This window comes from Brachycentrus maculatus, unplaced genomic scaffold (genome assembly GCF_059751285.1).
Source record: "Brachycentrus maculatus isolate JH-2025_06_01 unplaced genomic scaffold, ASM5975128v1 h1tg000110l, whole genome shotgun sequence".
Taxonomy (NCBI): Eukaryota; Metazoa; Arthropoda; class Insecta; order Trichoptera; family Brachycentridae; genus Brachycentrus; species Brachycentrus maculatus.
Genome location: NW_028280863.1, coordinates 553,276 through 569,699, shown reverse-complemented (window position 1 = coordinate 569,699; position 16,424 = coordinate 553,276). Strand labels below are relative to the sequence as shown.

Sequence of the window (16,424 nt, the reverse complement as noted above, 5' to 3'; positions counted from 1 at the left end):
ATTACACACGACTTGTTTCGAAAACTACAGTTGTTTTCATAAACAGGTGATTATAAAAACGCATGAGCAAAAACATTTTTAAGTATATATAGAGGTGGGTAGAGTAAAAACTAATAACTAACCCCGCCCTCCAGTTTTAACCAGTTACATATTACTTAGAATGTTTTTTCTCGTTAGTTAGCTCGTTACTAATAAATAGATAAATATTACACGGATTTTGGAAATATATGGTCCACATAATTAATCAACTAACTAACTATCACGCCACTTCTCCGCAAGGGTAGGCAGAGAGAATACCACACTACTCAGTCTTTGAAAACATTATTCGCCTCTTCCACATTCATGCATCTCCTCATACATACCCGTCGATTATTCCGATTTCTGATTTAACCAATTTCTAGTATGTGAAATACTTGATCATTCCAAGTTTTCTTGGTCTTCCTATACTTCTGCTACATTCGCCTCATACATCATATGAAAATTCGATATATGCATTATTTAATTAGTCAGTTGACCATCCACATGCTGGAGTTAACACGGAGGATAGAATCCCAAAACATCGATGTACAAAATTCCTTTTGTCTTGCAGATGGTGGCGAATGTGCTGGTATTTCTGTGCGTCAACGTGGTGGGGATCCTCATGCACAACCTCATGGAGCATGCGCAGAGACGAGCCTTCCTCGACACCAGGAACTGCATAGCCGCCCGCCTGGAAATGGAAGACGAGAATGAAAAACTGGTGAGTTGAACACGCATCTTTAATAAAACCCGATCGTTTGATCTGCTCGAGATTCTGTTTCCCTGAATTTCATTGGAAAACAAGAGTTACCTAAAATAGCAAATAAATAGTTTAATAACAGTAAATTCTTTATATATTCTTTATATATACTCCATGTCCTTAATTTGTTAAGGTCGGATACAGAAATGATGCCGCACGCAATCGGACATTCTGTAGTTTTAATACAAAAATCTCATCCGCGAATCAACTGCAACTGTCAATTACGGCTGATCAAAACGCCACTGTACGCGGAATGAATTTTTTCATTTAAAAATATAAATATTTGTGTTTTAATTATTTACAAAAATACATACTTTAATTTGATACCATTTTTGGGAGCCTTAGCGGCTCATTATTCAAAATAGTTATCAAATTGTGGTAGAGTGGGTTCGAACCAAGAAACTCTGACTCAAGAGTCCGCGACACTAACCACGGGACCCCAACCCGACACAATTATTTATTGAAAGTGTAGAATGCCCATCGACCGTTAGATGCAGTTGACCCCGACTACTTTAAGCTGCTAGTCTGTTTACCACTTAAGATTTATTTTATTGTATGATTTCGCTTAATTTTTCCTGTTTTCTATTTTATGTTTAAATACGTACTTAAGCTATTTTTTCAATAAAAAATGTAGAGCATTTTTATTAAAGAAAACACTTGTTTTTTTACCACTTCAGTTTATTTTTGTGACGACTAGTTTCGGAAGTTAAGCTTCCATCTTCAGGTCTAAACGAAGATGGAAGCTTAGCTTCCGAAACAATTCGTCACAAAAAATAAACTCAAGTGGTTAAAAAACAAGTGTTTTCTTTAATAATATCATTATTACCGCAAAGTAAATGCCGAAACAATAAATTAAATAGAACATTTTTATTTTTATTTTCATCGACTTTTAACGGTATTATATTTATATACTCGTATAATTAAAAAATATAAAAGTAATTTCGAAAGCAAATCGACATTTTTATAAATTAAATCATATAAACTCTACAGAAACTCAATAAGAAGGTCTTTGTGTTTTTGCGAGTGTTTTTGTCTAGAATTTTCACTCATGAATTACATGAAATTATAGTAACTTTAAACATAAAGAGTAAATCCACTCACGAGTAGGCATAGGCTATGAAACTTATAAAGTTGAAGCCTGAAAAGGGACATGATAAATGGTGTTGCATAAGCCGTAGCTAGATTTCAGAGTCACTTGGACGTTAGGTAATTTAAAAAAATAGTAAGGTCTATTTTATGGGGTTATCTTTTACGATTTCCAAGTAGTTTGTCCAGTCTAACGATTATATCAGATGGAACTGAGACAGGTATATAATTCTGATCAACTCACAACTGCCCCGTTTTCAAATGTATAGAAATTTAACTGGTCCATATTATTTATTACCTCTCGGATTTGACACGTATAAGCACACAATACACAAGCCTTTTGATAATGTCGACAGTATTGTTCTGTATGTAGTTAATGTTCCAATAAATCCAATCTTATAAAAGAGTCATCCCTTCCCTATTCCGCGAATTGAATGAAAATAATACCAACAAAGGCAGCCAGCCACTTTTTGACCGAAAGGGTCGAAACCTGTTGCTGATGTATTTCAAACTGTCCGTACCTGTTTCATCGCAGACTTGTTGAATAATCTTATTCTTAAAATAATACAAAAGTATTATTGTAGCATTTCAGGACTAAACAACAACATTTTGAGTGTGTCCAAATACTTGTTCACAAAATCTGGATTATCTCCAATTACAGGAGTTATTTTCATATTATTTTTTGACATCTCATCAAAGATGAAGAAGAATATGGAAGTCTGGGCATTTACGGGGCTGACGACCGTCATAGGCTGGTTTAAGTGATCACTTTACACACGTGTAACATTCACCAATTCCACCTATTATTGACAACCACACTACTCAAATTCTTGGAAGTTCTATATATATGAACCAATTTAGAAACCTTGTTCTTGAATCACTAGAATTTCACTAGAGACATCTATTGGTGAGATGTAAAGAAGCTTTTTATTAAGCAGAAACTCTTATATTAGTATGTGAGATCCGAATCCTGGATTATAATCACACACATGAGAAAAAAAATAAAATAAAAAAAGCTTCTTTACATCTCACCAATAGATGTCTCTAGTGAAATTCTAGTGATTCAAGAACAAGGTTTCTAAATTGGTTCATATGTATAGAACTTCCAAGAATTTGAGTAGTGTGGTTGTCAATAATGGGTAGAATTGGTGAATGTTACACGTGAGTAAAGTGATCACTTAAACCAGCCTATGACGGTCGTCAGCTCCGTAAATGCCCAGACTTCCATATTCTTCTTCATCTTTGATGAGATGTCAAAATATAATATCCTCAGATATTGTTTCTGAATTAATATCGTATGCATTTGTATCGAGTCGGGACGTGCGTCTGCCCATTGTCTAATGCATTAATAAAATACCTTTCAACAATATGTATTAAAACAACAACAAAATACGAATTTAAAAATATGAAGACAACTCATGTAAAATTGGAGAAAAAAAAACAGAAATATAAATAAAAACAGATATACATAAATGGAAATAAAATATGGCAAGTTAGTCATGAGGCATTTACAGGGTTTACGATCTGTCATGGGCTGGCTTTATGTTATGAAATGTTTGCCTGTTTTTGAACATCTATACTACTATTTTTTTTTTAATGTTAGTGTGTACAATATCCAAGTAAGCATTTATATGTAAATTCGAAGCGACTTCTAATAGATTATTGTGATTTTAATAGCAATATTCTATGTAGTTTAATGCTTGAACAGTAATTAAATAATCAATTCTGTAAATATTTTTTTTTGTGTTATACATTATAAAAATATCAATACAAATACATTTAAGATTTCGAAAAAATCGGTTTTAAAAATAGTATTTCTAAGAGTTCCGAAAATAATAACAAAGTTCATTAAAATCAGTTAGTTGCGCTGTTATTTAATTTTTCTGTTGTTGTAATGTTTAACCTTAAACTTGTGTCCCTTCAGGAATAATAATTAAATGTGGAGCAATAGAAAAGGATATATGTAAATCAAGTAAAATATGAAGGGAAAAACAACATTTAAAAAAAAAGGTAGATTGAGCCTTATGAAATCAAATAATCTATAACTATTTGTATGTTTTTTTTTTAATGAAATTTATCTTATGTTTGGAATGACCTAGTCAATTATTAATAGTATAAACATATGACAAACCACTTATGCTTACTTTGTATGTACAAAAAGACCTTGTGGTAAACAAATATGTGCTTAAATCTTATCACAATATCATTTAAAATATGATATACAAATACTTCAGTTCTTACAGTGTTCAAATATTTTTTTATGTATTGAAATGATGTTTCCAAGGTATAATATATATATATGGAATAAAAGATTTACATAATGTCTCATTTTTGCCTGCCTCTGTAGTATAATGGCCAACAATCTCAGCTTCCGTACTGGAGGTCCCGAGTTCGATTTACAGTTATGGTTTCATCTAAAAGCGTTCAATAAAAGTTATTGTATCAAATATGATTACAATACCCAATAAACTATTTTAACTAGGGAACTATTTATTTATTTACAGGCAATCATAGAGTTTTTAATCAATTCTCTTATTCTAGATGTATATTGGCAAACCTTTTGCACACATTGCAACTCAAATTGAATTCTATTTGCCATAACCAGAAAATAAAGTGTCTTATTTTATTTACAGGAACGATTACTACTGTCTGTGCTACCTCAGCATGTTGCAATGGAAATGAAGAATGATATTATATCTCCTGTTGAAGGACAATTTCACAAAATTTATATTCAGAAACATGAACAAGTCAGGTAATTACACATTCATTTACCCTTTTCCGCCGAATATGTAGAAAAATTTTCTATTTGATATATTCTCTTATGCACACTATGCACGGGAAAGGTATTTCTACCCCTTCGGTCGGTTGATCTTAAGGACGGCAAGGGTATTTTTACCTTATGCGGCAGCCTCATTTCAAAGTCAGAAAAGAAGGAATTACATATTTAATGTTCTTCTATGAATATTATGTACCAATCTCTTTGTTAAGGTCTTAACTATATGTACATAATTATCAAATCCCGTCGCCAGCAGTTTGCAGGCGTAAAATATACCCATCCAAAATGTGTTAACAAACGGTTCGGTAATTAAAATAATAAAGGTCAACCTTTAGTTATACTTTATTTTTGAAGTGTGTTGATTACAGATTAGTTTCTCAATCTTTCTATATTACATCTAGATATATTCTATTTTCTGTTCTGATATAAGTTATCATATTATGAGGCGCCCCAAAGATGGTCAGTTTATTCGACATTATTTATGTCACTTAAAATCGTCATCATGTATCAATCATGATATGTATCAATAAAAAATCTGAATGAAAATTACTTTAATTATTTGCAAAAATTGTTAATTTTATTTACTATCTTTGTGTCATTTCAATAATAAAACATTGAAGCGTAAACTTAATATACTAGTGATATATTTATGAGATTTAAAGTATTTTAGGTGCTCTGGTGTTTTTTAATGATAAAATAATTTTTACATTTTTTTATTTACAGTATACTGTTTGCGGATATTGTCGGGTTTACAGTACTGGCATCGCAGTGCAGTGCACAAGAATTAGTTAGGTTATTAAATGAACTTTTTGGGAGATTCGATCAACTAGCAAATGTAAGTAAAATTTTGTAATAAATTAATACCATCTCTTTACCTTTTTAATTACAACCAATAGGCTAAATAGGAAATTTATCGTCTTTTTGGTATTTTAGCATATAATATTACTATGGACTTTTTTATGCCAAAGTTAAGAATTGGTTTCCTAGTTTGTTCCAAACCAGATATATAATTAATTACATGGCATACAATGAACTAAATTGTTTATGCAATTTGTATTTATTTGAATTGTAGGACAACCATTGTCTGAGGATAAAGATTCTTGGAGATTGTTACTACTGTGTATCAGGATTACCAGAACCGAGATCTGATCATGCCAAATGTTGTGTGGAAATGGGACTTGATATGATAGATGCTATTGCGTGAGTATAATTTTTCCATAATGTTTTATGTATATATTTATATATATATTGAAGTACAAATGCGAAGTACAGTAGAATATCATTGAACAATACTTTTGTGTAAATTTTAGATCCGTTGTAGAAGCAACAGATGTCCAACTAAACATGCGAGTCGGTATCCACTCCGGGCGAGTTCTGTGTGGCGTTCTGGGATTGCGGAAGTGGCAGTACGACGTGTGGAGTAATGATGTCACCTTAGCTAATAATATGGAAGCTGGAGGGGAACCAGGGTAAACTAAACTATTTTTAATTAATGTTTTACTTAGTAAATACCTTTTTTTTTTTCAATCTACTGTGACACGAGTTTCAGTGCATTCCGCATCATTTTCAAACACCATATACTAAACTACTTTATACTATTATAAAATCAGGGTTTTAATTTTTTTTGGCTGTGATCTCATTTTGTTATCATTTGGTGCCTAAGTCACAATGTATTTTATCCAGCTTTAATTAAATTTATTTAAAAAGAACTTTATGTCTATCATTAATTATGAGCCTTCCTGTGGATGAGGAAGTGTATTCATAATTATGTTTTAATTCTGTGATTTCCCAACCATTATATAAAAAGTAATTGTAATTATATTAACTAACCATTATGTAAGTAACGCGTTATAATTATAACAGATTGTATGATTGCTTAAATACTTCTTACCAAAATGCAGCTCACACTAAAGGTGAATCACTTCCATACCCTGTAATAGAATAATTGGGTCGGCGGGTAATAAATGGGTCGAAAAAGCCCAAAATAGAGGTTTGGAAGTCGTTAGAACAGGCCTACATCCAGCAGTGGTGAGATGGCTTATAAAGAAGAAAGAAGAATAGAATAATCAGACTGTTTGTTTTGATGTGGTTTTCCAGCCGTGTGCACATCACACAGTCCACCTTGGAGTACCTGGGAGGGGCCTACGAGGTGGAGGCGGGGCAGGGGGGCACCCGGAATGCCTACCTGAGAGATCACAGTGTCACCACATATTTCATCGTTCCCCCACCTAGAAGGAGAAAGGTCTGTTGTACCGCTTAACACCTGTAGATGATAGTCCTACTACTGATAAAAAATGCATCTCTTGCAATCAAGCTGGCCGGAGCAATGGCACACTCCCCTTGATGAATGTGCTAGTTGCGGGTTAGAAAGATGACTTTTCTAATGGCTTATTACTGATCAAATCAAAAGTTGTCTACCATTTAAATTATCTGAAATATACAGAATTTTTCGATACTCTGGAGCAGTGTTATACAGTAATACTCCAAGTTCCGGAAATCATGTATTCCGCCTTTAAATTTTACATATTCAAATTTGTAACTTGGTTTACAATAACTACGATTTTAGCAAATAATGGTTACAGATACTTAGTAGAATGACCACAGGAATTAAGGGTGTACTGAGCTAAAAAAAAATTGTTAGTTTTATGCAGTCATAATAATTGTATATTTGAATTATTGTTTTTGAGTTTTCTTTCTCCCTTGAAGACTTCAGCACTTGTGGTTCTAAAACCCTTTGGCCTGTGTTCTTAGTCCGTATTCTTTAATTTGTGGACTATTGTAGTAGTTATTTAGCAGCCTTTACCTCAATTTAATTACGTTACATCTGTCAATGTCACTTGTTTTCCAATTTGCAGATGTGTCTAGGTGGAAACGTGATGGGTAATGCCGCAAAAAGGAAATTATCATTTAAAAATGTTTCCAATGTGGTTGTACAACTTCTGCATTCTATCAAGTTCAATGTAGATGTTCCATTCTCCAATATGGCCGCCTCTCCGCAAGACCTGAAGGCTAACGCTGCAAGAAAGGTAGGAATGTTATCCAGCATTTTCTATTTATTTAGGTTGAGTTAAAATATTATTGCTGTCGAATATTTTGAGAATTGTATGCTATAATATCTAAACAGGGTACCTTTTTTATTTTTTTTTTTAATAAAATTTATGGGTAAATTCTGTGGGACATTATGTTTGACTCGATTGTCTTCAAAGTAAACTCAATTTCTGTGAATAACGACAGATAAAATAAGTCCCTTGCCTCATTTTGTATTTTAATTAATCAATTTGCTTATGCCGTATTTATCTTCAGGACAAATGAGTCAAACATAGCACCCATTATTCACAAGTTCACATATTTTGGATATCAAATAATTTAGATTTATCTTTTCTTTCCTGGCAAACTATTATATACCCGAAAGCGTGCACTATTTTACAGGAGGAAGTTTTTTTTTAAACATCTTGACTTAGGTTACATATATTCAAGTGGAAAAGGATATTATTATTTCTCTATACATACAGCCATGGAAATATTTGGCTATTTCTTTTTTTAGGTAATTTGTCGTAATATCATTTCAAAATGTACGCTTTTTTGCCATACCATCCATATATTTATTATGTGATATTATTATCAGATTTGCTAAAAAAAAACTTTTTGCACACTGTCGCTAATAATAATTTGCCAGAAAAGGGCTGATATCTACAATAATGATAAATGATATTCCAATACTTCAACAAATAAATAAATATTTGTGCAGAAATAATATTTGATTTTTTAATAATTGAATGTGTGGATTCACATGTTCACTTAGAAGTCATTTAAAATTACCATATCAGCTCTTAAAGCACAAACATTCTAATGTAATAATTTTTTTTTAAAGTAGATAAAATACAACATTCTGTTGCTCAAAAATCTGATTATTTCAATGCACAAGTTGATTTGAATTACTAAGAAATGATTTCCCAAATCAATATATACCATGTTATAGTTTTCGGTAGACAGTATGCTTAGTGTCTTCTGGTTGTGAAGGAAGAAGATTTGTAATGGTGCGGGTTGTAGACGAATATTGTTACGGATAGTGTGGGAGGATATATGGGTAGAAAGATGATTAGTTCTATCATGTAATTTTTTTATACTTGATGATTTGATTAACCGCCTAGTCAAAAAATTCTGAGCTGTTTTTATGGGACTAATTTGCCTTCCAGGCAATTTTTACATATGTGTATTGACGATGAATATATGTTGGGGAAAGGTTTGAAATATTTATTATTTATTTGGTTGTTTCATAAATATGTTTTACTTTATTTTCATTTATTAAGGCAGAGAACAATTATTTTAGTTTTAGTATCCAAGTCTGACTAGTGTCCTGGTCTGGGTTCATCCTCCGATGAACAACATTTCTCAAATCAGTTTTGCATTTTTCGCTAACTAATAATGGTTCCTTCACCGTACATACTGGATTCATCCAATATCTGTACGATTCCCCCTCATTAAATTGTCAACATTACGAGACAAATATACTTTTTTCATTTGTTCATTTACTGACTGATATTTCTGTTGATTATGTTGTTACGATTACTTGTTGCTGTCATGACACAATAGGGATAATTGGCTCTGAAAAGGTAAAAGCTCATGGAATGTGATTTGTCATTGGTTTTACTAATGAATCGTTACAGTTTGTTCCCATTGATAAAGCATATCTATGAAACAACCTAAGTATTTAGTAAGTTCATCAATAATGCTTCAGGTGTTATATTGGGTGATCAGAGTTGGTATCTGATTATTTTTGCATTTTGTGATCTGGGGTTATACTTTCTCGAGGGACCCAGAAGAAATAACAACTTCATCGAGTAATATTATTTAATACATACTATTTTACCGATAGATTAATATTGACTGTGTACATATTATATATATTTGAATATTGTCTTGTGGTTCCTTTTATGTATTTTAACATATTTAGGTAAATTTGAAAAACATGATTTTTAATGTTATTATTGGTCTTAAGGTATTATTCAATTTATTTTTGTTGAGAGTTTTACTTAATTTGATTTTTTTTCAGAGATTTTAGGCCGTAGAAAATTTAAAGTTTATTTGAATTAAATATTGCATACTAAATCATTGTTACCTTTGTATTTTTTAAGTTGTATTTGAATAATTTAGGTAGGTTTAGATGATGATAACAAATTTATACGATTATTTACATATTTAATCATGTAAATGAATAGTGCATCATTTCATTAATTTATACAGATTTTTAAATAAAAATATCTGTAGCATATGTTAATGTGAAAATTAAAAATGTACATAAAAATGAGGTGTGGATAGAATATAAACCAGTAAAATAAATCGGTATTTTTCAAAACAGTTTTCAAAAGTCATTCTGTTTTATTTTAATTTCAATTATCTACTCTTTACATAGGAAATATGTACCCGTGAAAATATCCCATGTGTCTTGATGTTTTGCACTCTGTTCTGTTGATATAGACTGTTGGATGTTGTACACTGTATAAACTAAATGCATGGTTCAATGTTGCATCTTAGAACCTCTTTTTTTTGCATCTCTATTTTTATTTCGAAATTCTTCCTTATTTTTTTTTATAATTGGCACTTATTCGTATTTTCCTAAATTTATATGAACCTGCGATGAAAAAATTCTCACATTCAAAATGTTTTTTGTTGATTTTTGTTAGTCCCAATTTGGAAATAATCATGATGAATCAAATATTTCTGTTCTTATAGTCTAAGACTAATTTAGCATCTAACTAGGCCCTTTGTAGGTTAAAATGAATTATTTACTCCGTGAAACTTTTGAAAATTGTCGTTCCCTGCTGATACTTATTTAATTAGTACATAAATTCGATACTTTTAAATATATTAAATGCAAAGTTAGCAAATATATTTGTTGTTACTGGTGATCTAGGTTAATATTTTTTTCCTTTTAATCCAAGTCATATTTTTAAACTACAATATTATGTGACTATATCGCTGGTTAAATGCCAAAGGGCTACAATGCAAAAAAAAATAAACCCAAAAATGGTTCGTTAAATCTGAATCTAAATCGTCATTTAGATACCATTACCGTATTTGAAAAAGACCCCCATGATTCTAAATGAAATGGATATTTCTAACGCTAGAATTATGGGTGTCTTTTTCAAATATGAAAATGTTGACGATTTGGATACCATTTTTGGAATAAAGAGTTTAATTTTTTTTGCGTTGCAGCCATTTGGCATTTAACCAGCGATTTATGCAGTAGCAAGCTGTATCGAGTGGTGTTGCAAAATTTGGATACTTAGAATTTTGGGAGGTTTTCTACAGTGTATTATTTGGTAGCTTTGCATTCACTATCAGGTTAATTTAGAGAAAATACTACTCTATCGTTAAGACAGTCTCTATAGAAATATTGTGCTTAATATCACTTAATATATATATATATATCGAACAATAATACGGTTACCTACAAGAATTATTAGTATTTTTGTTGATTTTGTTAGTGGTTTTAAAGGAGTACCAACAACTAATAACTACAACCAATTACAATGATTAAGTCTTTTTTTTATTGAATCAGCGTTTACTTTGTAGACCAAGGTTTATTATTATCAATATAAAACATAACACGATTTAAAATAACACAATATTCCGCATATTTTCAAACACCGTGATGCGGAATGCATCGAAACACGTGTCACAATAGATTTTAAGAAATAGTGGTATTTACTAAGTAAAACATTAATTAAAAATGGATAGATTTTACAGCAAAGTGGCTGCCGAATCAATTAATAAAAATTTATAAGCTGGCAATGAAGCTAGTGTATTAAACCTTAGAAAATGTCAATATTTTTTATTTATTTTTGTAACGGGAAAACGGAAGATAGAAATCAAGATATAAAAAAAGAACATAAAGGTTCACCCGTAAGATTTAATTTTTAATATTTAATCAATTGTCATGGGGTTGGTAACTAAATGTTAACCTTTAAAAGAATGTTACTATACACTTTAAAAGACTTCTTAAAAAAAAAATAATGATTTTTCATCTGGTGCCTAAAAAGTTGATTGTGTATTTGTAATAGCATACTCCTTTCACTTTTCTTTATTTTTTTAAATAAACTTTTTACGAGATTCTTACAATTTTAAAATTAATAATTTTATATATTCTTGGTTAAAAATATATTCACTGCCATAATTTTATCTTGACTATGTATCTTTCGTGTTTTATTATTTTACATAAACAATGTGTATCTTTGTTACTTGCACTGAATTTTGTATCACACACGTAAATATTAGATTCAAGCCTGTGACTGAATTGTTTCAATGTTTTCACAGTATTCATTCTTCAATGCACCAGAATTTTCCACTTCAATGCATCAGTAATTGGGTATTTCATTGTTATCGTCCATTTTATTGGCTGGAAAAAGAAAATGTTGCGAAGTATCAAAAGTCCTGTGTTTAATTTTTTTACATGAAATAATAATGTAAAAATTAAAAACTGTGTTAATAAATGTCAAATACTGTTCTCTCATAAAGGTGAAATGATAAAGATAAGGATTTAATGCTGTAACTGCCAAGTGGTCATTTTGACCATTCAAATTACTGAAATAACTTTTTAAGGTTTTGTATGGAGAGGACTATTTTTGTATTCATTTAACAATATTTTTAGTAGTCATAAAAAAGTAAAATACCAATTTTGAGGTTGCCGTTTACCAGTTATAAGTATTACTTCTTTCTATGTATGAAATAAATACTGGCCGTTCTATGTTAAATTTCTGTATTCTTTTTTGATTGCTGCTCGAATTGTGACGCACTTATCTCCATTGTTAATATTCGGCACAATGTAATACATTTTCATATTACCCTGTAGTTATCTTTATTAAAAATATTGTTCGATATATAATATAAAAAGGCCCCTTTAACATTAATTTTTGTTATTTGTTTCTATGATACAGTTTAGTATTCATCTTTTAGTTACCTCTAAAAAATAGTTTTATTTTACTGGAAAATATTACTTAGCAATATATTTGAATAAATGCTGAAATATATTTAATTGTAAAAATATTAATCAACTAATTTGTTTAAATTTTGTGGCCTAAAACCCTCAACATCATCTTATTTCTGAAAAACTGATCTACATAATATTTTGTTTTGTTATGATTGAAAAAAGAATTAATTACTTTTAATATTCCTTCAAAATATATAATATTGTATGTAATTTATTATTAGATTAAAACCAATATTTTTAGCTTTTCCACTTTTTTATTTGACCAGCGACCGGGTTTCGTCGTTACCGACATCATCAGACTGGTCACCAGTCTGATGATGTCGGTAACGACGAAACCCGGTCGCTGGTCAAATAAAAAAGTGGAAAAGCTAAAAATATTGGTTTTAATCTAATAATAAATTAAAAATGCAATTCCATCACGAAGTGTCAGTGGATAATATAAATCTATATTGTATGTACATGGTTAACCTTTCCGGGAGTACAAAATTGATGTCCGACTTTTTCTGGGGAGTGGGTTCATTTTACATGAAAATTTTTTTTTTTTTAATTAAATCAATGTATTAAGATAGAAATTATGTTCAAATAATTTTTAAAAAAAATAAAACATCCCTTCGAAATATTTTTCAATTATGACATAATTACTCACAAATATCCACAGATGTCATTGCTATACAAATTACATCATACCAACTGACAGACGGACTTCGACATTCATTAACGTCGATACTCCTTTAAGGAAAATTCGCACCGACATTCATTTACTCCTGGAAAGGTTAAGAAAAATATTTTTTAGGTCCTAAAAATATTTATATACTCCTATGCACTATGCATATTAGAGGTGTAAAAACAAACGTTGAATTATCCATTTGGTTCTATAATATATAAAATCTTTTTGAATATTATTATTCTATTTCTCAGTCGGACATTCTTGAAAGAGTAGTTGTGGTTATAGTAAGAGTCATTTTAGTAAGAGGCATTCATTATGCATTTGATAGTTCATGCTGATATAATATTGAATTTGAGTAATATATTCTGATAATATTTAAAGTAAACAGACTTAATTCAAATCTAATTTATGAAAAATAGATACAATGTACACTATATGCATTGGACAACTAAATCTCCACTTATCACACACTTTCTGTAGTTACTTCCGCGTTTGTTTTTTTATCCCATTTATAATGAATGAACACACACACCTGATAATTTTGTTAAATATCCAATTAAAATTTGATCATTTTAGAAAAAATATTATTATAGAATATAGAATATAAAAATTATAGAATATTTTGACATATTTAGGACAATTTAATTGTAATTCAGAAGTCCTTCTCTTAAAATTTGAATGTTGACAAATTCCAGATAGTGAAAAATCCTGATACTGAAATTTTTAGGAATAATGTTATTATAAGTTTATTCATAGCAGATGTATGAATATATAGTACAAATATATTTTTAAAATACTAGAACTGCCATGTGAACATTGCGATTATCATCTCAACTGTTTTATTTGTAATGGACTTTTTAAAAAAATTCTTTTACAATTTTTGGTAGTAATAAAAATATTAAATATCAATATGCTTTGAGTCAACTGTTTTTCAATTGTAAGTAATTATTTCTACGTAGGCAATACATGTTTGGAATTCTATTTGTTAACCTTTCCGGGAGTATAATAAGTGGGTTCTTAGTTACATGAAAAAAAATCTCGAAATCTGTGTATTCTGAAGATAGAAATTATGTATAAATAATTGATAGACGGATTACGGATAGACGGACGTTCATTAACGTCGATACTCCTTTGAGGAAAATTCGCCCGACGTTCATTTATGTCCATACTCCCGGAAAGGTTAATTTCTTATATTTGTAAATATGTACTGTATTTTTTTATTACGAGATGTGTGGCTGTCACTGCTCATCTGAATGAGGCCTTATATGTTCCCACATAGCGTATTAATAATGAGCCGAAGTTAGATATTTGTCCGAGAAGCAGGTGTTAGTTGGTCGGCATCCAGTAGCCAGTAGTCAGGCAGGCAGGTAGGCAGGTAGGCAGGTAGGCAGGCGTGTTGCTAACCGGCGTGTGTTGTGTGTTGGGCGCACGGCAGGTGCTGGACCTGCAGCGGGCGCTGCACGCGGAGCCGGGCAGCGCGGAGGCCGTGCTGCAGCTGCGGGCCGTGAGTCTGCTGCCCCCCTGCCCCGCCACCCCCGCCGCCCCCGCCGCCCCCGCCGCCCCCGTCACCCCCGACACCTTCGACGCCACCATGGCCAATTACGCTTCCATTGCACACTCATCGTCCACACTTTACTATCAGACCGCCAATGTACCTACCGTCGTCGGATTTTTCATTTTTAATAAATTTGGCTATTGTCTCCTTCCGTTTTGAATGTGGGATGGTTTTCTTTTTGTATTTGTCTGAATAATTATTGCGGTTTGTATCTCACCTCTGGTTCTGTAAAGTTTTATTTTTTTATAATTTACTTACCAGTATTTTCATTCCATTTAGAATATGGAATGTTTTTTTTCTCTCGTTATTATACCGTTTATTTAAAAACATAAATGCGGTTCGCCTTTTTTCTTGAATTCACCTTAACTATGTAATCTTTCCGATTCTTTCAAAGCAGCAGTGAATTATTGAACAAATCTATCACTCGGAACATTTTGCTAGGTTAGAGTGTAAAACTACCCCTAGTCTCTTGTGTTCTTAGAGAACTCGGTATTTTTACACTCTAAGCTAAGCTAATTATATTTATAATACCAACCATCTCTATCGGCAATATATTTAGATCATTTAAGAAAAAACTTTTTTTTTAAATCATAATTTAAAATCATTTTCGATTTTTAAAATGATTCTAATGTATTTTTGTATGTTTATTTATTTCCCTCCACTCTTAACCCTTTGTAGGATACCCAAACCATATCTTAAATATCACATCTTGATATTTTTATACACTTTATGATCAAATTTGTTGCTGAAGTGGTATTTGCAGTAATGTAAGTTGCAACATCTATATGTTGTATCCTCCAAAGGGCTAAGTAATTTGATGTCTAAATGTACTGCGGATGGAAGTAGTGGGTATTTAAAATAAACACATCCTTCACTTCACTTACACGATAACACAATACTCTCATTAAGAAATTCACATTGACACTCAGACTACAGTTAGTCATAAACTTCAGAATACAATACGAGACATATTCCTCCTTTCCTCGGAGTCCTTCACTCTCAGGCGCATCCAAATCTTCCTGTTTAATTTACCAATCAATATTGAGAGCTGTACATTCTCCAATTTGGTTCCTTCCAAGTTCTTCCTCGAATCTCACAAGATCAATGTACACTAAACACAATATTTATTGGCTTTTTAAACTCTCTTTCACCTCTTTATGCTTCTGCTTCTTATCAATGTTTATGTGAGACAGTCATCGATGTTGTTATTTTATATTTATATTATATTTTGTCAATAAAACTAGCCCCGGTATCTTATCTTAGCACTCTCTATTATGTATACTACTTATTTTATCTTACAATGTAATTTGTATTATATTGACCCTTTTCCAGAAAAAAATCCTAAACGCCAGTCGGGTAAAGATTGTTTTGTTCTAGTAAACCTACTCAAAGTGATTTAATAAAAGATCGTATATTTTGAAGCAATCTTTGGATTATCCTTAGATTACTACTGAGTGTATGATTTTTTTCGCATCACGCATATATTTATATCAGTGGATTTACTATTGCAAAATCATTTTTACCAAACTGGTGTTCATACTGGGATAAGAGTGAATATATTTGTATTATTTT

General features: G+C 31.2%; 1 protein-coding gene across 1 annotated transcript in view; it reads left to right on the top strand.

The window, feature by feature from the left end:
* Positions 1–16,424, top strand: part of LOC148310037 (adenylate cyclase type 1-like) — a 181,050-nt gene that overhangs the window by 146,287 nt on the left and 18,339 nt on the right. The window contains exons 4-11 of the mRNA XM_088259121.1: positions 590–739; positions 4,498–4,616; positions 5,364–5,475; positions 5,713–5,840; positions 5,951–6,109; positions 6,738–6,882; positions 7,496–7,666; positions 14,733–14,948. Of these exons, the coding sequence (XP_088115247.1) occupies positions 590–739; positions 4,498–4,616; positions 5,364–5,475; positions 5,713–5,840; positions 5,951–6,109; positions 6,738–6,882; positions 7,496–7,666; positions 14,733–14,948 (1,200 nt within the window). The remainder of the gene's footprint in view (positions 1–589; positions 740–4,497; positions 4,617–5,363; positions 5,476–5,712; positions 5,841–5,950; positions 6,110–6,737; positions 6,883–7,495; positions 7,667–14,732; positions 14,949–16,424) is intronic.